The sequence below is a fragment of the Neopelma chrysocephalum genome, unplaced genomic scaffold, assembly GCF_003984885.1.
Source record: "Neopelma chrysocephalum unplaced genomic scaffold, ASM398488v2 Primary Assembly neopelma1_200, whole genome shotgun sequence".
NCBI lineage: Eukaryota > Metazoa > Chordata > Aves > Passeriformes > Pipridae > Neopelma > Neopelma chrysocephalum.
This window is the reverse complement of record NW_020897862.1, coordinates 1,218,246-1,244,067: the sequence shown is the minus strand read 5'-3', so window position 1 is coordinate 1,244,067 and position 25,822 is coordinate 1,218,246. Positions and strand designations below refer to the sequence as shown.

Below are 25,822 nucleotides of genomic sequence, written 5' to 3'. Positions count from 1 at the left end.
TAGCATTTCCCAGGCAGCAGGTGCTCAGATTAAGGTTCCTCAGGATACCTCGAGCTGCACACTCAGAACCTGTTGTTACTTTAGAAAGTGCCTGATGAAATCATTTAGTTGTTTTAAGAACTGATTTTAGAAATTTCTCTGAGACACCCTCAGTGGTAGATGCTTTGGGGGGACTTCCCTGTGAATGAATCAGCAATGCAAAATAATCCAACTAATGCCATAGTTCTGACACTCAGGGGGGATGTCTCGTCCAGCAATGCTTTTTGTTTAATTTAAACCCACTCCAAGCTTTTATTTGGAAAGACTTGATTTTCTAAGTGACTCTGAAAAAGAGAAAATAAAGATCTTGTGAGCTGATGATTGCATCTCCTGGAATAACTTGATATCACATTGAGGTGTGTGGGGTTTATTACCTTTTTTACCTACAGACTAAAGAAATTGCCCCAGTTCAGTCCCTGGAGGTTCCAGGCTGTTCTCCATTCTTTTGTAAAGAGCACAGGTGAGGTTTGAGGTTCTGAGATGGCACAGGGAGGAAACCATCCCATTGCATCACCCCTGGAAGTGTCCAAGGCCAGGTTGGACGGGGCTTGGAGCAACCTGGGCTAGTGGAAGGTGTCCCTGCCCGTGGCAGAGTTGGAATGAGCTGATCTTTAAGATCCCTTCCAACCTAAACTGTTCTGGGATTCTGTGATAAGAAAACCTCCCAAAACTACATGTGCAGTCACTTCCCAGAGCAGCCCTGCAGGTCAGACACTGCACCTCCACTGCTGTGGAAATTAGCAGTAATTCCAGGATTGTTGGGGGAGGCTTGTGCCTGCAAAGCACACAGAGTGTCAAATTTGCTGAAAAATATGATGTAAGATTTGAATACTGTAGCATATATTAGGCAATGTGTTGGACTATAATTAAATGTTGGTTTCCATTTCTGTTGGCTGTTAAAGATAAGCAGTTGTGTTTTACCCTAGAAATGTAACTCCTGCAGGACTCCAGGAGTTTCTTAGTAAAATTAAGTATTTTTATCGCTATTTTTGGAAATGGTGGAGGGCATAAGGGGGTACAGAAATAACATGGAGAGTAATACCTGGTCATATTCCATGGACAATCAGCCTGAAATGTAACCCCAGGACCTTCTACAGAAATTATTCATAACGAGCTCCCCATGCAGGTGTTCCATTACTGCCTCTCCCTCTTGGACCCAGGAAATCTGTTGTGTTCCTACTGGTCTCCTTTGGTTGTTATAGAAATCCCTCCAACTATGTTGCCCAGTTCTTCTGATCCCAGGGTTAAATTAATTCCAAAGCCTGTGGCCAGGAGAGAGCGCTGAGCCTGTGTCAACATGTCTTTAGAAATGCATTAACAAGTTGCTCCACATGTATAATTAATAGGGATGAAGGAACCCTAGACTGTCACAAAGTCTGTTCTCCATCCCTCTTTTGCTTCTTGATACTTTCTTTCCTTTATTATGTTATTTCCAGAACACTGATACAATTCACTGTACAATACTCCTGGAACATAATATAAGATATAAAACAATAATACCCTAATAAAACCATTCTGCCTTTTGGTGCATCTTTTACACAAAGAGCTCCAAGTGTTTCAACAGAACTTGATTAAAAATTAAGCCTCTGTCCAGCTGTGTCAGGCAGGTAAGTAGTATCATATCCATTTTACAGATGGTTAAACACACAATAGAAAGGTTAACTGCTGTGTCTGTGGCTGCTCACTGTGTTACCTGCACTGCTGGGAGTGAGAAGCCAGACCTGAATAAATAATCAATTTATTGATTTGGTACCTTCTGCACAAATCAGAGAAATGCTCTTTCCAGTTTCACTTAAAATTTTTTCTTTGAAGGGCTCTTTTAACCAAATGGGATACAACTGTACATTTAATTTTTGTCCACCAAAAAATTCAGTTTCGCCTCAGATAAAATCATACTGAATTGTTTTGCTAAACTTTACACAAAGCTTAGGTCAAAGAGAAATCTGACATTTTGAAACCACAAGTTGTTTTCTGAGATGACTCGGGAATAATTTGTTTCCCCAGTGAGCTTTGACAGGTGAACTGGAACTGCTTTGAACCACAGGCCTGGCCTAAAAGTCAGCAGGGACAAGTTCTTCTTCAAGGTGACAGCACCCCTGAACTATATTTGCCATAGTTAATATTCAGTCCATAGTGATACAGATATGGATATGGATAATAGTTTTATGAGCACCAGGCTCAGCACACAGGATTTGTGCCTTCGGAGCTGCTTTTCCAACATCTTCAAAACCAGGCTCCAAAAGGCCCTGCTGGGCAGCAAGTGCAGACACTGGGCGTTCCCACCTGAACCTGAGTGTATGTAACTCATGAAATCTTGGAGTTTTGTGCACTTCCCCCACCCTCTGACAGATCCAGACCATCACTTTGCAACTACCAAGTTCCATCTGTGCATCCAGAGGGTGGTGACTGGGTACCTTCCTACTTTTATCCTTTCTTTCTCTCTCTTTTCCTTTTACATTTTTTAAGTGTTAAGCCCTGGGCAGCACCTCCCTGTCTGTGTCTGCAGGTCTGGAGGCAAAAGCACAGGGGTTTAGGGTTCCTTCCTGATTTGGGGACTGTGGAAAGCACGTTCCAGGCAAGGCAAACCCAGCTCAATGCCCGCTGTGCTGATAACTCAGAGGAGGAAATTCCTCCCTCTGCTGGGACCCACCAGGAGCATCCCCGGGCTGGGTTAATGCTGCGGGTTTGGTGAAAGGGCAGAAGGTGAAGAAAACAAGCCCAGGCCTGTGGGAAGTGGGATTTGAGGGGTGATTAAGCCTGCCTCCCAGCTGGCAGGCACAGCAGCTGTTGCCATTACAGTCCTGATAGCATTTCATTTATTTTAAACCCCTGTCTTAAAGCTTTAATATCCGATCCACCCCAAATCGCTTCGTTTGAAGGTGGCAGCAGGGGGGATCATCTAGTAAAGAACATGGAAAAAAAAAAGGCAGACAAGTCTTAGACGTCATTTTTATGAGACAAAGCTCCTTATACTTTTCCATTTAAGATTGGATGTCCCTAATTTTCTAGAGCTGCGATAGAAAAGACACCAAAATCCTGGAGACTTGACAGAGGTTCATTTTTGCCAACAGTAGGCAGGTGGAGAGCAATTTCATCACCCAAAAATGATTTCCATTAATGAAGTGAGTGCCCTCATTGACACCTCCCCTTTCTGAGCCATCCTGTTAAATAGAAAAATGGACACTTGCCATGGAAGTTGAAGAATAAAGTCTCAGGAATTTATGGTGATGGGGATACAAAACAGGCAAGTTGTCTTCAAGTGTGATTTCCCTGCTAAATGGTTTTGGATCCATAACCTGGTGAAGGTTGGTCCAGCTCCAGCCCTTCCCTGCTGTGATACTCTGAGTTACTGCTGAAGGTGCTGCCTGGGCAGTGGGAACTCTGCAGCTGTGTGTGTGTGTGTTTATTCTCTACATTCTCACACAGAAAAAAATGTGGGCCCTTTGTGGTGCTGGTCTGAGTTTACCCGAGTTTGTGGTTTCTGCACTGGGGGGTGAAACCTAATTTTGTTTAGGGTGATAGGTGGCATTTGGAGGTGGCAGACATTCTGTGCAGAGGCCATACAGCTTTTTCAGCTGTGTCCTGGATCCAGTGCTCTCTGACCCTCCTTCCCAAAACTCGACTGCAGCCCCGTGTTGCTCAGGCAACACAGGAGTTGTCATTTTCTGGTAATCACTGAACATCTCTGACCTAGTTCGGTGATGGATTTATAATGAACAAAACAGGCAAGAATTTCATCAGGAGCTGCCAAGGGGAGGTTGGATAAGCACTGGTTTCCCCTGTTGCCCATAGATGTGGGACAGGGTTTTCACTGCACAAGGGGTGTGTGGTGGAGGCTGCAGGAACGGTGCAACTTGCTGACAGGGAAATCAATTCCTGCATCTAAGAAATGAACAGATGGAGTTCAGGATGGCCCAACAGGCAGCTCACTGAATGGCAAACTTGAAATAAACACAGAGACCACATGCCCTTGGAAGAATCCAAAGACATTTTGCTTGATAAAAGCCCATGAGGGGTCAGTGGGGAACGTTCTCTTCAGTCCCAGTGAGATTTAGATCAGCTTCTCACAGATCCAAAGTGGTAAAACAATAAGTAAGATTGAAATCTATTCACTTCTGTTGAAACCGAGCTTTGGAACCAATTTCCTGTGTGACCACGGGTTTTACAGAGAAACCAAGCTAAGTCCCAGTTTCTGTGCATGTAATCTGGTTAAAAAATCAGAATATATGCAGCACTGTGCCAAAGCCCACCACCTCAGCTGGGTGCTGAGGATGGACTGCTCCCAGTGAGGCTGCAGGGGCTGAAATGAGCTGGCAGTACCAACCCCATATCCTAAAACCTTTCCCACACATATCTATTAAATCAAAGCTAATCTAAACCCCAAACAAACCCAAGCAAATTCCTGTCACTTGATGTAACACTTGGAGAACTAAGAAATTAAACCAGCATGGCAGATAAACTTCTCCAACAGCCTAGTCCAGACAAAACAATTATCTCTAATTTTGTTTTCATCAGATCATCAATCCCATGTGCAAGAAAACCCCTCCCTTCACGCTCCATAGATGTTAAACACTCCCATCCCTCGAGAGGTTACTGTGTCATCCCTCCACGGTTCAGCTGGGGAGCAACAATGCTGAAGTTTGGTGCCTGTGCTCAGTCACACACAGCTCTGGAGCCTGGAGTACCAGGGACTTTCCTCACACTGAGCTGGGCTACAATCCTGCTTCATCCTGGTGGGAGGAGATGACTCACTGTTTGTTCTGTAAGACTGCAAGGAGACACCTTGAAGCAGAAAATGGCTTTGAAGTGCCAGCTTTCTTCCCCGAGCAGATGGCTGGGCTAGGCTGAGGTTAAAGATGTTCATTATAAATCCATCACCAAACTAGGCCAGAGATGTTCAGTGATTACCAGAAAATGACAACTCCTGTGTTGCCTGAGCAACACGGGGCTGCAGTCGAGTTTTGGGAAGGAGGGTCAGAGAGCACTGGATCCAGGACACAGCTGGAAAAGCTGTATGGCCTCTGCACAGAATGTCTGCCACCTCCAAATGCCACCTAAATACCCTAAATACCCACCAAATACCCCTAAATAAAATTAGGGTTCACCCCCCAGTGCAAAACCACAAACTCGGGTAAACTCAGACCAGCACCACAAAGGGCCCACATGGAGTTATTTTCTTTCTTTTTGTGTGAGAATGTAGAGAATAAACACACACACACACAGCTGCAGAGTTCCCACTGCCCAGGCAGCACCTTCAGCAGTAACTCAGAGTATCACAGCAGGGAAGGGTTGGAGCTGGACCAACCTTCACCAGGTTATGGATCCAAAACCATTTAGCAGGGAAATCACACTGGAAGACAACTTGCCTGTTTTGTATCCCCATCACCATAAATTCCCGAGACTTTATTCTTCAACTTCCATGGCAAGTGTCCATTTTTCTATTTAACAGGATGGCTCAGAAAGGGGAGGTGTCAATGAGGGCACTCACTTCATTAATGGAAATCATTTTTGGGTGATGAAATTGCTCTCCACCTGCCTACTGTTGGCAAAAATTCCTTTTGCAACAGCACACTTCAGGTGAAACACAAAGCAGTGCTTTGCTGCACTCACAGCCTCACAAACCCCACACTGGATAATCTGCATCCCATGCACCAATACTGCAGGAATCAGCCTGCATGGAATACTTTCCCTGGAAACAACACCAACTTCTCAGCCTCATGATTTCTGTTCCCTCAAGGAATAATATAAATTAAATATTAAGTCTGCAGTCATTTTCCTGCCATACAGTGTAATAGCCATGAATTTATGGCTTGAACACTTTCTGCTTCCATTTAAAACCCGACATTGCAGGGTTTATTTTAATTTGATTGTTAAAAAAAAAAAAAGCCAATCTGGACTGAAAAATCCCTAAAGCAGCTTTTTCTTCCAATTTTTGTTTTAAAGAGGATTTTTTTTCCTTAAAGATGTGGACAGTTTATCTAACTTTGCACTCACGCCACGATACCACTCTTGGAAACAGAATCTACAACTGGATTTTGAGAATTTCCAACCTCAAGTTGGAAATAAGTGCCTGAACTAAATAACAGAAAGAAAGAAATACCTGAAATATATTTCTGTAACACTCCCTTGTCACCTTTTACCAAACTCCTGGGGTCAGTAAATACAATAACATATTGGATTTGCCATAGGAAGAAAACAGTGAAACTACTTACAGAACATTTCCTTGTCTGTTGAAGATGAAGAGTAGGGGGGCTGGCAGGAGTTTTTAATTTGTTTGTTTATTTTGATGTGGTTTTGTTTTGATTTTTAAATAATACAAACGTAAGGCAACTGAATTATTTTGAACAAAGCAAGACAGATGTTGCAGGTTGTTGGTTACGACACTGCAGCTCTAAACCCACAAATAGTGTTAATTTATAGCCAATATTCCACACTTCTCTGCCAGGGTTTTATCATCACTGTGTTAAAGTTAAGGCAAGTACTCAACAAAACAACCCAAAAATTAAGTTCTCCTAGGAAAATAGTGGTCAATCCAATAATGTCTCAGTTTCCTTTTTAATGATATTTACAATCCATGTCTCTCATCCCTCTGGTTCCCCTTGTATTTTTAAAACCATCCATTTCCATGTTTATATGGCATCTTTTGGAGCTCAGAGAAGTGTTTTTTCCCATCTTCAAGTACAGAGCTCATACAGATAAACAGGGACACCTCTGTGCATTTGCCCAACTGGCCAAAATGACCTTGAGGGTTTTATTCTGGTCACTTCCTCCCATGACTCCAATTCCCATTTGAACCCAGATCTTAAAAGGATAAAGAGTGATATCTATCGGTGAGAATTGTGACCAGGAGAAGAAAAAGGAACAGTCAAAATCTATTATTTCAGTGATGTCAGCTTGGAACAATGACCTCCCACACTGAAATGATTGAAGTGTGTCTTGCCAGCATTGTCTGCATGGACTGCTTTGACTTTCTCATTTCTGAGCTGATAAGAGATTTTTGTGCAGCCTTCTAAGTGACATCTCACATTTCACATTCAAATTAAAGCTTTTGAACAGGCAAACGATGCTTTGGTTGGGAGCAGGAAACTTTGGGAATTCATTTCACATCGATCTCTGCTGGAAACAGGTTGTGCCACACACCTGGGTGTGCACTGGCTGACCTTCACACCTCACCCCTGCTCGCAGGAATTGGGGAGAAAGCAGCTCTGAGACCAAGCAATGCTGCTTTGGAAGCAAACCTGGCTCTGCTGAGCAACTGTGCCCCGAGCTGGCTCAATCCTTCCCTGCTGCTCACCTCCCTGCAAACCTTTCACATCCCACAGAACCCGCAGGAGAAGCCTCCTCTGAAGTGTTTATTGGGATGGTTCCTGACAAGCCCCAAAAAAGCACATTATGTGCTGCTAACCCACTGTTACACAATTTCACAGGGAGCTGCTGGGAACTGGAGAGACACAGCAGAGCTGCTCTGCAACACAAGGGCTCCTGTTGCTCTCTCAGCTCAAAATTCAATAGTTTGTTTTTTTTTTCCCTACTAACTCTTCACAATAGTAGCTGGATGGTTGGTCAGCATTAACAGAGCTGTGGTTTTACTGCTTTGGTTATTGCTGTGGGGATTTGTGTTGCTGCACCACGCAGAGAAAACACCACACTGGCTTTCTGTTGTTCTGGTTACAGTCAAGATATAAAGACACAGCAACCAGGACACAAAGGGGAAGGTGATGGCAAGATGAGAACAGGGATCTGATTAGAAAACCAAGTATTTTTGTGACAAAATGTATTTGTGGTTCTTCCCTGGCTATTTTCTACAGTGCTGTGACAAGGCTGTATTGCTCCAGTGGTAACAGGACATGAAATAATCCTTTTTCTGGTGGCTCCCTGGCACCCAGAGCCCGTGGCAGATCTTACTCTCCAAGAAACTTAATTTCCCAATGTATGTTTTTTGGTTCCTTCTTGGAAAGGGTACACAAGGATTCAGCATTCCAACATCACCTTCCCCACAGGGAATCACAAGGACTTACCTCCACAGTGAAGCATCCCAGTGTTTTTTGTCACTTCTAGGTCTGCCAGGCTAAATTTCAGCTGTCAGCACACAGTGGGTCGCTCTCTGCTCTAGATCTGAGGCAGGCAAGCAGTTTGCTCCTCTGTGAGACCTTCCAGAACCATCCCTTTGAGGTATCCCAATGCATTTTTATGCTGCTCTAAAAACTGCCCCATCAATGTTCAGCTCTGAGGACGAACCACAGCAGGACTGGAGCTGCCTCAGAACCACGGGGGTGAAATGCTGGGCTTGGGCAGTGCCTTCAGGTGTTCTTTATTTTAATATCCTGTGCATTAGGGGTTTTTTTTAAACCAATATGCACACTTCTAAAAGTCAGACTGTCTCAATGACATCATGCAGATTCGCCTTTTTCTTTTTTTTCTCTTTTTTGCACAGTTTTTGGATCCTCACACATCCCAGGCTCCAGCATTTCATCAAGGAGACATGTCTGCAGGCAGTGTGACAGCTGCTGCCTGGCTCCTGGAGCCTGCCACGCTTTATTTGGGCCACACAGAGGATCTTTGCTTCCCCTTGAAGCAGGTAAAATGTCTGCTCAGCTCTGACAGGGGGGGATTGCACCACTAAAGCAAAGCTGGTTTAGAAGGGAAATTGTGAATTGAGAACTTCCCCCAGCACGTTTCTAATCACCTGCAGGCAGGGAAGGTGAATTCAGCCCTCACTGGGCACCACTGGGACTTCACTGATCCTAATGTGGGTCATCACAGCCTGAGCAGGGAGTGCAGCCTCACCACATCCCACCAAGTATTTTTGTGACAAAATGTATTTGTGGTTCTTCCCTGGCTATTTTCTACAATGCTATGACGAGGCTGTATTGCTCCAACATCCTCACACAGAAACACTTCCCATGTCCAAAACCTGGAGATGGAATTACCTCCGTGTCACTGCCTTGGTGGAGGTAAAACTAGAGGAGTAATGCAGCCTTCAGGCCACTTTCCAGTCATGGTGAAGTTTGCTTTCCAGCTTTTGCAGGGGATCTTTATGGTGATCACTGGTTCTGGTAATATTTCCAACAGGAGAATGTTTTGCTCTGAAGATTCCATCAAGTTAGAAAACTCCCATTAAGAACTAAATCCAAGTTCTGCCTCATTTACAAGCAATTAGAATTAAATCAATACTAATAGTAGGTAACTGCTGGTGCTTACAAAGAATCAATACTACTAACTCAAGGAGTTCAGTAGTTCTGAAATATAATTATTATAGAGGAAAATATCGCTGAAGTTTCTTATCCAGAAAAAGCCCTACATTGCAAAATCATTTTGGTGTGATGGAGTATCCAGAATAGCAGCTTCCCAAATAAAGCTTTCCTAAGCCTTGCTCTTCAGCTTGTGCTGTGATATGTGGGTGTCAGCTTGGTCTGCTCCTTGCTGTTCTGAGGGGTGCTAAGTTCCAAATATAATCAGGGCTTTCAGGGCTTTGGGTTGGGTTGAGCAAAAAGCTACAAACTATAAAAGCATCTACATCTTCATTTCGAGGCCCCACAGTGGGATGGACCTGCAAGTAGGAGCAGAATCCAGTAAAAGTGGTTGAGTTTGATGTGTGACCTCTGCAAAGTTCCTCAGCCTGGCAGGATAAGGACACAAACTCGTGAACCAAAGGCAGGGCAGATGTTTGCTGAAACATTCACTGATGTCTCACGGGGAAGTTTGGTAGGACAAATCATTTTGGGAACCTCCTGCAAGTTTTGAGTCCCTAATAAGTGTGACCCAGTTTCTTATTCCACGACTGAACAATTTGCACAGCTCTAAATATAAAACTGTTGGTAACGTATCCGTGTTGGAGGCAAAGGGAGTTTGCTCCAGGAGCTGCACTGGGCAACGTGTTGTGTCTTTCCAACCACACCACACAACCCCACTTATAAAAGATGAATCAGGCACGGCTTGTCTCCCTTTCTCATACCCACACACAAATAAACATGAAAGCCCACGTTGAAATTATAAATATATTTGTGTTCTTTATAATCATGGCACTACACAGTGAAAATCATGTCATTTTTTTCTTGAAGGAGTCAGAATAGAATAAGACAGTATTGATGCAGAATATCCTCTCACTGTCCTACTTCATCCTGTGTCTGTGTGTTCTCAGAAATAATAATGGTAACACTGGAAGCAGTAAGTGCATTGAATAAGCTGGAGAGCCAAGAGAAGGAAACACTCTCAGCCTGGTGTGACCTCAGCGTGGTGCCAACCCCAGGGCAAACTCTGTCAGCCAAGGGAGCAGCTCCAGAGTGCCAGTGAAGTCTGACATGGGATCAGAGCAGAGCCTGACACAGGTAATGCTCCAACCAGCCCCAAGGCAGTGCCCCCCTGGCACAAGCACTTGAAAGAGAGAAATGGTGATCTTGGGGTTCCAGGGAGTGACACTGAGGCACGGGCAGAGAGGGATTTGCTGAAGGTCTCCCAGCTGATCCCTGTGGGATGGGACAACACCCAGCAGTGCTGAGTCCTGGTGTCCCTCATCAGCCCTGACCTCACAGGGTGATTCCCTCCTACTGTGCAAGGCAGGATTTTAATCAAAGTGTTTTCTTTTAAGAAATAATAGCATTTACAGTAGTTAAACAAATGCTACTTTTTATCAGCTCTAATTATTTTATAATAGCATACAGTCCTTAGCTGCTTATTACTATGTTGGTCATTACTTCAAGCCCTCACAGCTACTCTAGAGAATAATTTAAATACACAGAGCTTTAAAAAAATATTTCCATTACAAATATTTTAAAAATATACTTATCCTAAAAAGCTGTCCAGCACTATTCCAAAAATCTCTTGTAATAAATGTCTTTTTTTAATTTTAACAAAAATATCTACCATCATATAGAAGAGCTCAAGTTTTGACAAATCTATAGTACAGTCAGAAATATCTTGGGCCAGATTTCACTCTTGTTTATGCAGTTGCCAATTTGGATCCTGGTGTTCATTTCAGTTGGGTTATTCTGGTATAATCAGGAGCAGAATATAGCCCTTAGTGTTTTAAAATAACTAAATGGACTGGATACTGCAACAGTTACTGGTGCTGAGCACTACAGGGAGGGGAAATCCTTTACTTCATTGCATCTAAAAATGCAAAAGGATGTTATATTTAGTATTTGTGCCATGACCAAAGAAGTGCCAGGCATCTGCAGTGGGTGACTCAGACCCAGAATTATATTCACTTATAGAAAAAAATTTTTTTGGCTGAATGGTGCCTGCAACTGCTGTCATTAAATGGGGGATGGATGTCTGTGGAGAACCTTTGTAGGGAGAAAATGCCAACCTTCCTCTCATGCTTTCTGCAATTGTAGGAATCATCTTAATTGCATTTTGTCACTTAGAAATCTGTGTGAGTTTAATAGAATCTCCCACTGTTAGATCTAGGAAGGGACTATTTGAAATTACTTCCATATTTTCCAGCTGAAACGCTTCCATCCTTCCAGTCCTTTTCAAAGTGCATTTAGAACAAGATTTAAGTACTTATAAGAATCTGCATCTCATCAGGACAATCTGGAAACTGGGAACTCATCTTTTAAAACACTGGAACACATTTTTTGCCTTTCCCCCCCTTTTTATTTCCAATCTTCAACACTGGAACCTGTTGGGTTTTTTTTTGCTTTTGCTCCCTTTTTCTTCTAATCTTCAAATTTAAATCCAATGTTTGATTAAGGATCAAAATTAACCCTGATTGCATCAGGTTACATGTGCAAGCAAAGCTGAGAGTCCCAGATCTGCCCCTCCTGCCTGTGACCATCACTGGTTAAAGGGATCCTCACACCCCGTGAGTTCATGGAAAGCTTTTACTCTGCTCCTTTTCTTCCTAGGCTTTGGCTGATGATCTAACAACTTATAGACCAAGCAAACTTAAGGATATAGGCTAAGTTCAGTCCTCACTGTCATCTTCATCATCATCATCATCCTTGCTGGGAGCACACCTCTGGAAGCAGTGCACCAGGGTGGCCAGGAAGAAGCTGGACAGGATGGCGGCGATGGAGACGGCGACCCCGGAGAAGATGATGATGAAAAGGTCTGTCAAGGACAAACTGAACTTGCATTCACTGAAGCTGACCTCAGATAACTCGTTCAGGAAGATTCTCCTGTTCTCCACAGGCAGGGAGCACTGGATTTCGTGGAGACCTGCGAAGAAGAGGAGAGGGAAACAAATCAGCGGAATATCCGTGAATCCTTCTGCTGCTCCAGGGCAGAGACTGAACGGCTGGGGAAAAGTTTTAGGGTTAATTCTGGTTTGTGAATTTGCTCAATATTTAGGAAAAATTGGAACAAAACCTGTCACTGTCCCAAAGCCATTACATAACCCCCTTGAGCAGCTCCTGGAAATGAAGTTTTTTCACCTCCAGGAGGTCAGGTGTGATCAAGGACCAGGATTTGAGGGTTTAAAAAAGTGAATGTGAACCCTGGATGCATCTAAACCTGGAGGCCTGGAAGTAATTCCCAGCTACTCCATCTGAACACAAACTCTGACTCCAAAACAGGGTTAGCAGGGATACTGAAGTTCCCTTGGTGCCTTCTAAACATTACTTTTTCCCATGTAGTTCCAAAACTAGAGTTGTTTTTCTGGTCAAAACAACAGTTTGGATTTAATGGATGCTTGTTTGTCTGTGACCTGCTTCCACCTTTTCTCCCTGGCTGTCCTGAGGCCAAGCAGACTGGCAGATATTGTTCCTCCCTGCATTACTGGAGAATGCCTAGAGCTGGGCTCTTTGTAGTGAAAGCAAAAACCCCCAGATTTAAGAACTTGTGAGAATGCAGGTTGATCCTGGACAGTGAAAGCCCACAGTTCACTGCATGTGCTCATCTCCCTCTTCATTCACAACGGGGGAACACCAGGAGAGGGCATTAGCAGGACTGGAATGGAACAAATCCTGGAGGGAGTTCAGTCTGTGGGGCTGTTGGCAGGACAGCTTTTGTCTTACTGTCAAGGATAAGAATGTAAAGGGGAAATATAAAAATATAAGAATTGTGTGTTAATGACACAAGAACTGCTGCTGGGTTATTTGGTGACTTCCACTCTTTGCTGGTGATCCCAGGATGTTCTCCCTGGTTTTGGCTCTGTGTGCACCCAGAGGACAAGGCCTTTCCATCACACAGCTCTGCCATGGAACCATTCTGGCACTTCAAATAGGGAATGGTGATAAAATTTCCTCTGCATTTGTGAATCCCATTTTTCCTGTGGCTGGATAACTTTGGCATATGATGTCTTACTATTAAACCTGGGCTCCTGGGGTTAGTGGTGCCAACCTGGCTGGTTGTTGGGATCCAACCCAGCCCAGCTGTTGTGTTGACTTGAAGAGGAGTTTTAGCTACTTCTACTATGGAACCAATTATCACACTGACCTTGTAATGGTGATTGTATTCAATTTTGACCCCTAAAAGCCCTCCTGCATCTATTACATTTGCCTAAAGTTCTGTTGCCTTCCCTCTCTCGTGCTTCTCTCATTGACAAGGTCCTGAGAGGAGGTGCCAGCAGGACAGGACAGCAGCCAGAGTGCCCAAGGCTGGCTGGTTTCCTCCAGGCAAAGCTTCCCAAACCCACAGTGATTTTTCTCTGAGCCTGAAGTGCACTGGCCATGCACAACAGATGGTGAGGAAACTTGCTTTAGAGATCTTTGGAACCTCCTGTCGCTGGCACTGACCTGGAAGGTAAAGGAGGTACAACATCCTCCGAGACTTGTGGAAATGTGAGCCTGCAATGTTCATATATATCATGTCTTGTACACAAGCTGATCCCCTGGAGCACTGAGTGAGCAGTGACTGCACTGCTGGCTGAGGAAGTTCATACCTGCACTCTCCAGCCTGGGACAGAGCTCCTTCTACAAACCTTCCCAGGAAAGAAGTGACAATTGCCCACCAAATCATATTGTCTTTTCATTAAGACTTGGGAGTAGCAGCTCTGGGGGTGAATGGGGTTAACAGCACAAAGTGGGGACAAGTGGATATCATTCCCTATTCAAAACCATGAAAAATGAGGGAGGAGAGAAAAGCCATAGGCTGGAATTCCAAGACCTGTGTCTTTTTAACCAGGTTTTAAAAAACAAACATTTTTCAATAAATAAAGATAAAGCTGACAGTCATCAAAGCACTTGCTGCTTTTGTGCAGAAAGAGCAAGAAAATGAATGTAACACGCTACAAATTCACTGGAAGAGGAAGTTCCTTGCTGATAGGAGAGATCACTGCAGTGAAAGCCTGCACCAACTGAATATGGCACCTAAACATTAAATCCCATTTGACTTGTAACAAGCACAAGAAAATAAAAGTTTCTATATAACAGTGTTTCTGTAAAAGAAACCACTAGAACAGGTGCTGAGACCTCCTGAGAGCAGCTGAGCTGTGCTCACTGCAGGTCGAAAGGAACAGTGCCCAGGGGACCACAAACAACTCTGTTTTTTCTATTTCTGACCCACTGCAAAAGCAATTCTCTACTGTCCTCACCTGCCAGCATTTGAAACACCTCTGTGCTGGAAAGGTGAGATGGAGTGTCAGGTCTAAGCTTCCACGAGGAAGGAAATAGAAAAAATATATTAAATATATTAAAAAGAAAGAGACAGAGCAAAAAAGACTCCAAAAGAAAACTGTTGTTCTGAGCAGTTCTGCACAGTGCAGCTCTTGCATCTAGAAACTACTTACTCTGGTGGTGTTTCCCCAGGATCCCAGAGATGGAAATGAGCCCACTCATCATTCCCAACAGCAGTTCTGCCACGGATCAAAGCTGAGCCTGTGGACTGTGAGCTCTGTTCCTACTTCCCTGATGCTTTCACCTCACCTCACTACACACAGACTGCAAACAGAAAGGAACCTGCAGCACCCCAAGGCACTCAGAGGGTATTTGTTGTTGTGAGAATCAGTGCACTGCGAGGATTTGGGGACTGATTATACAATAATGAGAAATAATGAAGCTCCTCTCCGTGTAGCCATGGGTACTGGAATCTAGGTCATGTTCTCAAACCAAACAGATGAGATGGGAATTTACTACTTGTTTTGTTGTGTGACACCACGACAGGCTCAGGTTTTTACAGAATTTTTCATTATTTGGAACAACAGATGCCAAGAGGTGAAGTACAGGGGCCAGTGAGAGCCTTTGCTCGCTGCCAGCTGTAGCTTCAGCTGCTCTGTGTGTGCACCATCTTTTCAAGACAACAGGAACAAACTGCCCTGTCCTATCCACACCCAGGGCTGCTAAAACAGTGCTGGGAGCAGCCTGGAAGGGCTGCAGAGCGGGGTGGAAGCACAGGGCAGTGACTGAGGGGAAGGAACGTGGATTAGTCCCTCCCGTGGGGTGAATGTTTCTGTTTACTGAGTCGTGACACTCTTGACAAACCCAGCACAGTAACAGAAGCTTTGCTTTGGACTCCCAGGGGAATTTGGGACAGACTGTTGGTTTGGAGCAGCAGGAAGACTGGCAGCCCTGTCGCTGGTGGAACAAGGAATTCCTCCTCCCAGAGTTAAGGCAGGAGTTGCTGCACCACAGCTTCCAACTGCTGACCTGGAAACTTCCTGACCTCCAGGTCACACAGGTCTGCTAAAGGTGACAGACAAACAAACCCATTTCATCTGCCTCCTTGCACAGCAATGTGGTACTTGCTCTACATTATTTACAAGTAGTTTTTCCTTCTGCATAAGAATCCAGAGTGTGTGGAGAACTCATGGGCTGTTCCCCACCTGTCCTGCTGCATTGGTGCCCAGCAATAGAGCCAATTTTTTTCTTTCCTTGAGCAGGAAACAATTCCAGGTCATCATCATACACCTTCTGCATGAACAGTGATCAGTATTAATTAGAGAGTGTAGGTTTTTTCCTCTGTGTGATTCTGTTGCACGTAAAAGTCACCTGTCCCCTCACACAACACTTCTGGAGGACAGGAGATGCCATTTAACCTTGGTGCTCTGCTTTCCCACACTGTAACTAGAATGGAATTAATTTTTATATCTTGTTTGGGGGATGGTTTTTTTGTATTTTTTTTTGTTTGTTTGTTTTAATTTATTTATTCTGCAGAACCTATTTATTCTTTTAAAAAACCAGCCAAGCTTCTTGTAAAGGGCATCTCTTGATATTTAGTGCTTGGCTGCAGCAAGAAAGCCTTTGCTGACATTTATATATATCTACCTCATTGCTCCCACAACATATTCAAGGAGTTGCTTCTCCATACCAAACAAAACTGTAAATGAAATAACAAGTGTGAGGGTGCTATAAATACCCAGCTCGTGTTATTTTGGTCAGGGCCATCCCATTATCTGTAATAACTCCAGCTGTCCCAAGGACAATGTCACACACTCTGTATCCTTCTGCTCTGTCATCTGAAGGAGCAGATGCATTTCACTGGCAAGCTGTAAATGCACTGATTGCTTTGAAGTCCCAGTCAAGGGACAGGTGCTGGATTCTAGACAGGCTTGTCTTAACACTGAAAAAAATAAGGATGAAAATGCAGGTCTGTACCCTGAGGAATAGATTGGCTCAGTAACATGGGAAGTGTGAAAAGGCTGGAATTCCAGAACCATAATATTAAAAGGAGAGGCTTGTTTTTAAAAAGAAAAAAAACCCACATGTTTTTTTACAAAGAAGTGATGCAGGAGGGTCCCAGGTGGAGTTTATTTCAATGAAATTCCCTCATAGGTTTTAGAACAACGTGACTTTGAGATGCCTTATGTTAGAGCAGTGTAACTCCACTGAGTCAGGCACTTAAACCCTACAATGGATCCCATGCAATGAGGCTGCTGCTGGATCCCAGTGAACACTGTGCATTTGTTTCTGGACCATACACAGGTTCACTCAGCTGAAATCCTTCCCCTAGAAAACAGATGCAGCCCCAAACCAGTCTGTGTGCAATTAATTAATAATTCCCTTTTAAATGAACTAAAACAGGCCGACAGTGCTACAGTGCCCCAAAGCTGCAACTTCCCAACTCAAAAAAGCCCGGGAAAACCCAACTCCCACCTTCCACTGGCATTCATTCTGCTGGGACTCTGTGCCATAATCCAACCACATTTCTCACAGGTACTGTGTGATCAGGAATTTTCAAACCATCGAGTGCACTGGCATTGCCTTCTCCTGAGTTTTCCCTGCATGTGTTGACTGATGCACTGTTGTACAGCGAGTTTTGGTTTATATTCCTCCAGCTACAGACAAGCACCAAGAGGTATCACTTGCTCTGGGTCTGTTTTGAAGGATTCCTCGTGTCTTTCCATCTCTGCTCGTTTCTAATCCCTACAGCTTTTACTGCAGAACTTTTGGAACTCATGAGGACTTCAGTGTCCTGGTCTGTCTGTTATTTCCCAGCTATGATTTTGGATGCTGAATTAAAATAAAAATAAAATTAAAATAAAAATAAAGATAAAAATAAAAATAAAAATAAAAATAAAAAAAGCCTCAGTTCTGTTGGGTCTTTGTAAAATTCACAAAAACCAGGTATGAGGAGAGTTTCCTACCGCTCAGCAATGGGCAGCAGGGTAAGATAATGACAAACCCTGGGATGTGTAGGAAATACGGCCAGAAAAACATCTAAAGCCATAAATGTTTAAGTGGGCTTCATGCACACGTGTTCATTACTATGTAAACAGTAAACATGAGAGCACTAGAATAGGCTTTTTTGTTTGTTTTTTTAAGTAAAATTGGTATTTGCCCTCTTGGGCGGAATTTAGCTGTTCCCTCATGTTACTGAATGCAGTTGACACAGATCTGAAATGTTTCAATGTGGCATTTTGTTTCTTGTGTGGTGTTTTGCTCCCAGCTATAGTTGCTTTTGTCTACTTAAACCCTGTCACTAATGTATTAGATGTATTAATAAGCAGTGAGAGAGGCAGTGCCTCTGCAGAGAGATGAAATTCCATTGGAAATAGCCCCAAGCAATCAGAACAGGAAGGCTTAAAAAAACTTGAAGCCTAGATTTAGGTCCCTAAATAAAACTTTCATGGCCAAGTGCCCTAGAGACTCCCAGGGCAACATCAGAGGGCACTTGGCAGTTTGTCTCAAAGCCTAAATGTAAAGTTTAACATGAGGTGTTCACATCTGCAAGCGCTGTCCTCACATCCTCAGATCTGTGAAAGATGGAAGTGCTCCAGACAACCTCAGGATGGGGGAAACAAAGTGAAAAGCCAGTGGCAGTCAGATCGTTTTACTGAAAAAGACTGGGAGATCAAATTATATATTTATATATGTGTATATATAGAAACAGATTTGATGTGCTTGTTAAGGAGTATAATTTCTGTTAGGAGTTTCTGCTTGAACAGAATAAAAGCTGCTGAATGTGTGAAATGTCTTAAGGCTTTTAATTCCCTTCCAAGAGCACAGATATTCTGCTCTGTTCTGTTCTGGGGATGTGCTACCATGTGCATGATACTGGGGGAGAAGTGATGGCTGGAATGGACAGAACAGCCTGTCCTTTCTAGCTGAAGCTTGCTCAGGTTCTATATTAGTACATGAAGTTAAGGCAGCCTTCTCTCCACAGCAGATGAACAAATAAGGACTAATGAAGACTGAAAAGTCAAGAGGTTTTTAAAATCCTCACTTGTTTCGCTGGTTGTTGGAAGGTTAAACAAAACCTGTCCTCTCCTGTGATTATGGTGCTTTGTTTGGAAGACAATGTTTAATATTTTCAGTGAGCCCAGGGCTACTGTAATGGCCTGGACTAGTGAAATAAGACATTGTTTAATTTATAGAATAAGTTTAGTAATAGATTTTAGATTGGATTTAGATGATAGAAGGAGTCTAAGAAGGAAGAGTCGGACACCTCATGGCCTGGTCTTTCCAAACAGCCTCACAAAAATCATCCCATTCTTCTGGATTTGGAAAGGTCTAGAGAGTCAATCCTGTGAGGAGCAGCTGAGGGAGCTGGGGGGGCTCAGCCTGGAGAAAAGGAGGCTCAGGGGGGACCTTCTGGCTCTGCAACCCCCTGACAGGAGGGGGGAGCCGGGGGGGGTCGGGCTCTGCTCCCAGGGAACAAGGGACAGGAGGAGAGGGAACGGCCTCAGGCTGTGCCAGGGGAGGGTCAGGTTGGACATCAGGAGGAATTTCCTCATGGAAAGGGTGGTCAGGCACTGGAAGGGGCTGCCCAGGGAGGTTTGGAGTCCCCACCCCTGGAGGTGTCCCAGGAAGGCCTGGCCATGGCACTCAGTGCTCTGGGCTGGTAACAAGGTGGGGATGGGGCACAGAGTGGACCCGATGATTTTGGGGGTGTTTTCCAACCTCAGTGACTCTGTGATTCTATTTTATGATTCACTTCTGAATCTCTCTTTTAGGACTGAGTTTCGTCTGAGTTTCTTATTCCAGAAGCTGCTCACAGTGTCACTGTCACCTGCTCTTGCTTTTTCCCTGCCTGTCCTCTCACTGCCATCCTTCTCTCCTGTTCTTTTGCACAGACAGCCTTTACCTGGAAATATGCCACTTTTCCAGAATTTACCTGTCCATCCCTATTGAGGAGACCTTGAAAGCTACAGAAGCCTTTAAAGTAGCTTAACAGCTTCTGTGTCAGCACTGGCACTAAAACCCTCTTGGAGTTTTAAAATTTAAAAATTTAAGTTTTAAATTTTAATTTAAAAATCTAAATTTAAGTTTTAAAATTTAAAAATGTGTGGCCTTGTGCCCACAATTTTGCTAAGCAGAGCAACATTTGACCAAATGAGCACCAATCCTCACCTAAACTTGTGCTACTTCAGTTTCAAGCATTCAGAACATGTGTTTCATTTATCACAGCATAATTCCATTTGGAATTCTGTCTCTGGCTGGTTCTGAATGAGTTTTTTGAGTCTTCCTGGGAATACCAGTGTTTAAAAGAGCTCAGTCTAAACCTTCCTATCAAGTTCCTAAAAGTCTTTCCAACACTGTTTTCATAGAGGGCAGCAAAATTTGTAATTCTTGCAGTGGGTAGTGGGGAACTTAACTAACTAACTAAATAATTTAAATAATCCCAGAAACTCTCCACAACTTCCCAAAGATACTGAGAGGAGAAAAAAATAAAAAGCAAAACAAGGGCAAGATGACAGAAAGGAGACACTGCAGTCACACTCCAAGGAATACTTAAGCTCTAATTAAAAGTAATGTTAAAAATGCATTAGTCATTAGCAAACAAGGTCACAGGCCCTGCTGCCCAAAGCGTGTTCAGTAAAAATCAGCAACAGGGACCTCGACAAAGCCCTTTGATGTGGCCATTGCTGATGACTCTTATTTCTCTGTTACGGGTATTTTATCTGAGTTCAATCCCTCCATCGAGGTGGGACCCTCAGAGGGGTTCAACGAATGCCTTTTGCACTGATTTTAAACAGTATTTTTCACCAAATGTTTATTCCATCAAAGCCCTTTGCATTTAACCCCTGAAATGGAAGGTTCAAACCCCTCAGCTCTGTGAGTCATTTGCACCTTTTGCTGGATGAGCCCTGAGTTTCAAGCAGTATAAACTAAAAGAAGTAGGTTAAGAGATGAGGCAAAAAAAGTGCATTTGAAGCCAAGATAAATGTGATACACAACAAGCTCTGAAAGCAGGAGAAAGCCCAGTCAAATATGATAAATGGCTGAGTGTCTTTTCATAGACCAATTTAGGCATTTTTTGGTCATGATGTTTTTTGTTCTGTGAGTTTTTTTCGTGCTCCCACGGAGTAAAACTTTCCATGAAAGTTTTCACACCTATTTTTGTAGGGACAGAGATCTTACAGCAACTTTGCTATTTCCAAAATAAATAATCCAGTATTCTTAATATCCATACTCCTCTAGATGGGAAGCCTTCACTGTGACTCATTGGCCACCATGTGCCATTCAGGTATAACAAATACCTATATAACCAAACATCCTTCTACAGAAAATCTTTATAAGTGTTATACTTAAACATTGGGACTCATAATGAGCACTTTTGCCTTCTCTAGGAAAAAGAACTATTCTATTTTCTCCACTTATCACCATCCCACTGATCTTCACAGTTCCTTTGTCTACTTTGCACTAATTTGTTTTTAATCAATTACTAATCAGATTAAGGGGAAAATTGTAGTTTGATTTTGGAGCTTGATGAAAATGCTGATTTAATATCTCTTTGCAGGTAAAAGAATATGTTTGCTGTTTTAAAGTGCCAAGTTTAATAACAAAACTTTTAGTGCAGTTCCTTTCATAAATCTGCTGTGGGAGAGTGGAGCGTTCACCTACTGCCAGTTAAGCCTTTATTTAAAAATCAGGTTAGATGAATAAATGCTGGGATCTGTAAAATGATTCAAATCCCAGCTGTTTGTGTGAAGTGACGGGTGAGATGAGCAGGGGCAGCTCAGCTGGGCAGAGCCTTTCCATCCTTCCCAACCTTCCCAGCCTTCCCAGCCTTCCCAACCTTTCCAGCCTTCCCAACCTTTCCAGCCTTCCCAACCTTCCCATCCAGCTGGGCACACAGGTCAGCACAAGTTAGAACTTTACAAGCTCTTTCTGGTAACGTGCCAGGAAGAAAATGGACCCAGCTCCTGCAAAACTAATGAGTTGCAGTTTGGCTTTTGCTCAGACCACCGAGTCCTCCAGGGACCTTAATTACACAGGGACCTTAATTACACAGGGACCTTAATTACACAGGGAGAGCTTCAGGAGCAGCTACTGAGATTTCAGTTCACAGGGACAGAACTCCCATTTTTATATCAACTGGGTGTTTTGCACAAACCCAGGGTAGCTGGGGCTGACCATCCCCTGCAGTGCTGAAGGGAAAAGTGGAGCAGTGGCTTGGTGAACAGTTCATAGTTACTGAATGACTTCCCTCAGATGGGGCACATTAAACTATTTGAAGTGTCATTCAAGTAAAATGTCAATGTCCTTCTCCCAGCCCTGTGTTCAGCCCATGCAATGCAAACCCATGAGCTGCTGCAGAGTTCCAAAGCAGAAGTTTGTTTGCAGCCAAGCTCTTTTCTTGGGCCCTGACAACGCATCCCTATCTTTTTCTTATTCTGTGTTTCCAGACCTAAAACCTGCTGCCCTACTTATCTTTGTGTGTTTGCTGCAATAATCCTTGTCTCCAGCCTCACAGCACTATCAGGAGGAGTCAGAGAGTCTAAATGCTGAATCTTCAGTGAGTTGCTCTTTCCACTCCTCCCAGCAAAGGCCAGGATGGCTTTGGATAAGTATAACCAGACAAGTAACACTAATTTCATCAGTTCCTAATGGGTATCGTGTCGAGACATCATTAAAAACTGGAAACTGGATGTAAAATGCAATCAAATTGTAATTCCAATAATTTAACTCTGACTTTCCAAAAGTCGTTTTGCAAGGCACTCAGCTGTGGCCGTGTATTTTCAAATGTCACTGAGACAGTCTTTCCTTTTTGGGTTTAGTTTTGCCCTCACCTTTGTGAAGAATGTTTTGGTGGTTTATTAGAGGAGACAGTCAGTGTTTTTGTGGCAGCAGCTCCCAAGGAGCCCTGAAAACGCTGACTGCACACGCTTTTCTGCATCCCTGCACATCTCCCCTGACAGGGCTGGGTGCAAAGAGAGGGGGGACTCGCTCCAGGGAACAAATGCAAATCCCTGGGGGACAGCTCTGGTCAAACCAACCATTTGAATATTTGCTCCTTCCCTCCTTGTCTTCCCAAATCAAATCTTACTGAAAGTTTGGAAGATCTGGACAAACAAGTGACTTTTTAGCTATTTGGCCAAAACACAACTGTGGATGAGAGAAAACACTGTGGGGAAGCATCTCTGAGCTTGGAAGACCTTGGCAATGCTGTGGGAAAGCTCAGTCACTTGAGATTTCCAGATATAAGTTCAGATGCACTTTAAAACACTGACAGGGCAGCAGAGAAGAGGTGGGACAGACTCAGACTGAACAGACTCAGTCTGGATCAGGGGAAACAACCTGGAAGTTCATTAAAAGCATGGGGAAAGAGAACTGACATTTTAACTGAGCATTAGGGACAGGCAAATATTTGGGTCAAGTTAAACAAACTTTAGCTTAAGCATCAGGGAAGGTGGGAAAAGAGGCCCAGGCTTGGTATAGAAAGAATCAAGACTGAAGTTTCTCTGAGGCAGAGAGGAAAAAACCCAACATTTTTCCTCAAATGACTCCTTTCTTAAAGCAGCTGCTTTACAGCTGAGAATATCCAGGGCAACCTAGATGAGTATATTACAAAAATGCTACCCAAGGTCATGAGCATAGGAAGAACCTGAATAACTGACTACAGGCTCTGAGCATGTGGTGACAGGACACGGGGGGATGGCATCAAACTGGCAGAGAGGAGGTTTAGATGGGATAGCAGGAAAAAATCCTTCCCTGTGAGGGTGGGGAGGCCCTGGCACAGGTTGCCCAGAGAAGCTGTGGCTGCCCCATCCCTGGAATTGTCCAAGGCCAGGTTGGACAGGGCTTGGAGCAACCTGGGCTGGTGGAAGGTGTCCCCTGTGCAGCCCTCCCGAGGTTTCCCTGCTCCCAGGGGGAGCTGCCTTCGGGCACCGCTCAGTGACAGGAGTTTGTGCCCTGGTGCTTGTTGGGAGACATGAACTGTGAGATGATCTCCTGCTAAAGCTGGATTAAGAGAGGCTTTGGGGTCTGGTGGGACATGTGGAGCACGACTCTGGATTCCCCAGACATGCCAGTCTTAATACTTTTATTTTTCCCTCCACGCATTTCTAAAAAATCCTGGCTCAAATACCAGTTTTATATCCTGCATTTGGGGGGATTCCAGAGCCATTTCAATTTGCTTCTGATATTGGAAGCGGTGCTATTGTAATGAAAAGAGCCAAAATCAAGCTACTGAAGAGTTTCAAACACAGAGTATCACAGCAAAGATGGTCCTGTGCAGGGCCAGGAGTTGGACTCGATGATCCTTGTGAGTCCCTTCCAACTGGGCATATTCTGTGATTCTGGAATTCTGTGAAAATACTTCCAGGAAAGGGCTGACAGTCACAGATGCATAAAATGGGGATTTAACTCTTTTGTAGCAGCTTTATAGCTGATCAGTAAAACGAGAGAAAAATCAGTTTTCCTAAGGAGCTGGCGCAGGATATGTAGCTGCTCAAAGGGCTTATTGTAGAAAATATATTTACCAGAGAGAAAATGAAGTCTGGAAGAGAACCAGCTCTGGGCTGAATGGATTTGAAAAGGCTCTTTCACTGCCTGTGTAAGTTTAGCCCATAAATCAAAATTATTAGGGCTTAATTTTTTAAAAATTTATTTCTTAACTGGGAGGAGGACCCGCTGCTAAAAAAGAAGCCACCATCAATTTAACGGGCTGGTTTGCTGAAAGCAAGCAATTAGAGCCTGAGCAAACTGCAGAGTGGGGCACTGCAGGCAGCACCCAGCCAGCCTGCCCGGGAACCCTCTGCCCTCCCACACACACGGAGACACACGGACTGAGCTGAAAAGCCACCCAGCTTTACCTTTCTGCAGCTTGGACGCATTGTCCTGTATCCAGCTGAAAAGATTGGCAAAGTCACAGTCACACACCCAGGGGTTGCCCTCCAGGCGAATAGTCCGCAGGGAGGGCAGCGCTTCCAGGGCTGCCACGTTTAGGCTCTGTAAGTTATTGTCATTCAATTCTAACACTTGGAGCTGCTCCAGGTTCTCAAAAGCAGCCTCGTCCACGTCCACCAGGTTGTTGTTCCCGAGGCTCAGCTTTATCAGCTTCTCTGCTGATTTGAACGTCCCAGCATCGAGCTGTGTTAAATTGTTGTAGCTTAAGTCTAAATACACCAGTTTGGTAGAGCTGCTAAAAGTGCCCTCTTCTAAAGAGGTGAGGGAGTTATTCCTGAAGTCCAAATAGACTAGATCTCCATAAAATATAAAGAAATCAGCTGGTATCGCCTGAATGTTGTTATCAGCTATAAGAAGTTTCCGTACATCCAATGGAAAGGGATTAGGAACACTTGGGAGTCCTTGATCCCGGCAGTCTATGGTGTGGTAGTCCATACAGCTACAGGCAGCAGGGCACAGATGACCCCCGGGTAGGAAAAGCAGGCAGGCAAAGGCAGCAAAAGGCAGGAGGCAGGAAGGAAAGCATGGCAACATCGTCAAGGCTCTGAGCGCGGGGATGAGCAACCACTTCTAGGAGAAAGACATTTTGCTCAGCTGAGCAGGAGTGCCTGGTACTTGTGTGTGTGTGTGATTGTATCCAGGAGATCACATATCATCACAGATCCGATAGCAGCAGGCTGGGAGGGGGAGGGAGAGTGGCTGGAGGAGAGAGGGAGGGAGGGAGGCAAATGTGAGGATTTACACTGCCAGAATATTGTGATGCTGTGCAGGGTGAGGAGAGCGATGATTGGGTACACGGAGGATCTTTCAAAGGACTCCCTTGCTTTTGTGAGCTAAAAAAAGCCCGGAGCCCGTTTGCACATTTGCTGTATATTCCAGCAAACTGGAAATCACACCCGATCCTGTGACTCCGGCAGCAACAGCTTCTGCTCAAAAAGCCCTTCAGGTTAAAAACTCTGATGAGATCACTCACTGTGCTTCTTAGCAGGAGCCTGCACCAAGGTGACCAATACCTATGGAAATCCAAACAAAAGTCAGGCAGTATCCTGCATGCCTGCAAAGGACTGTTTTCCCTTTCATTTGTAAAGCAGGGAGCAGAGGAGCAGCAAGGGGGGAGCCCAAAGGCAAGGAACACTGGCTTTGTCCTGTTTCTGGATGTTCTCAGCTGTTAGAGCAATTCACCTAAATATGACTCAGTGCCCTTTAACCAAGAAGAATAACGGACTGCAGCAACAAGGAATGTGGTCTCCAAAGTGAGGGGCTTTTTCCTTCCTGTTTTAATGACCCAAAAAGCTGCTTTCTACTACAGCACCAGTGATGTCTGTTGGGCC

At 44.1% G+C, this 25,822-nt stretch overlaps 1 protein-coding gene and 1 long non-coding RNA gene across 2 annotated transcripts; one reads left to right on the top strand and one right to left on the bottom strand.

Moving 5' to 3' along the window:
* Nucleotides 1–8,475: 8,475 nt before the first annotated feature.
* LOC113977100 lies at nt 8,476–12,048 on the top strand. Its single transcript, XR_003537258.1, has 3 exons — nt 8,476–8,617; nt 10,181–10,367; nt 11,889–12,048. It is a non-coding gene; the product is annotated as an uncharacterized LOC113977100 (long non-coding RNA).
* On the bottom strand, nt 10,095–25,170 carry LRRC38 (leucine rich repeat containing 38). Its single transcript, XM_027702906.1, has 2 exons — nt 24,398–25,170; nt 10,095–12,201 (listed from the first exon to the last, which is right to left on the bottom strand). Exons 1-2 carry the CDS (start codon nt 25,023–25,025, stop codon nt 11,948–11,950), a joined length of 882 nt encoding a protein of 293 aa, XP_027558707.1. The 5' UTR covers nt 25,026–25,170; the 3' UTR covers nt 10,095–11,947.
* Between the last annotated feature and the right edge of the window lie 652 nt (nt 25,171–25,822).

Excerpts from the sequence above, each read along its gene's own strand:
- LRRC38 (XM_027702906.1), bottom strand. The coding sequence starts at position 25,025 with ATGTTGCCATGCTTTCCTTCCTGCCTCCTGCCTTTTGCTGCCTTTGCC. Across the intron at positions 12,202-24,397 it reads TGCGTCCAAGCTGCAGAAAG|GTCTCCACGAAATCCAGTGC; the intron begins GTAAAGCTGGGT and ends TCTTCTTCGCAG.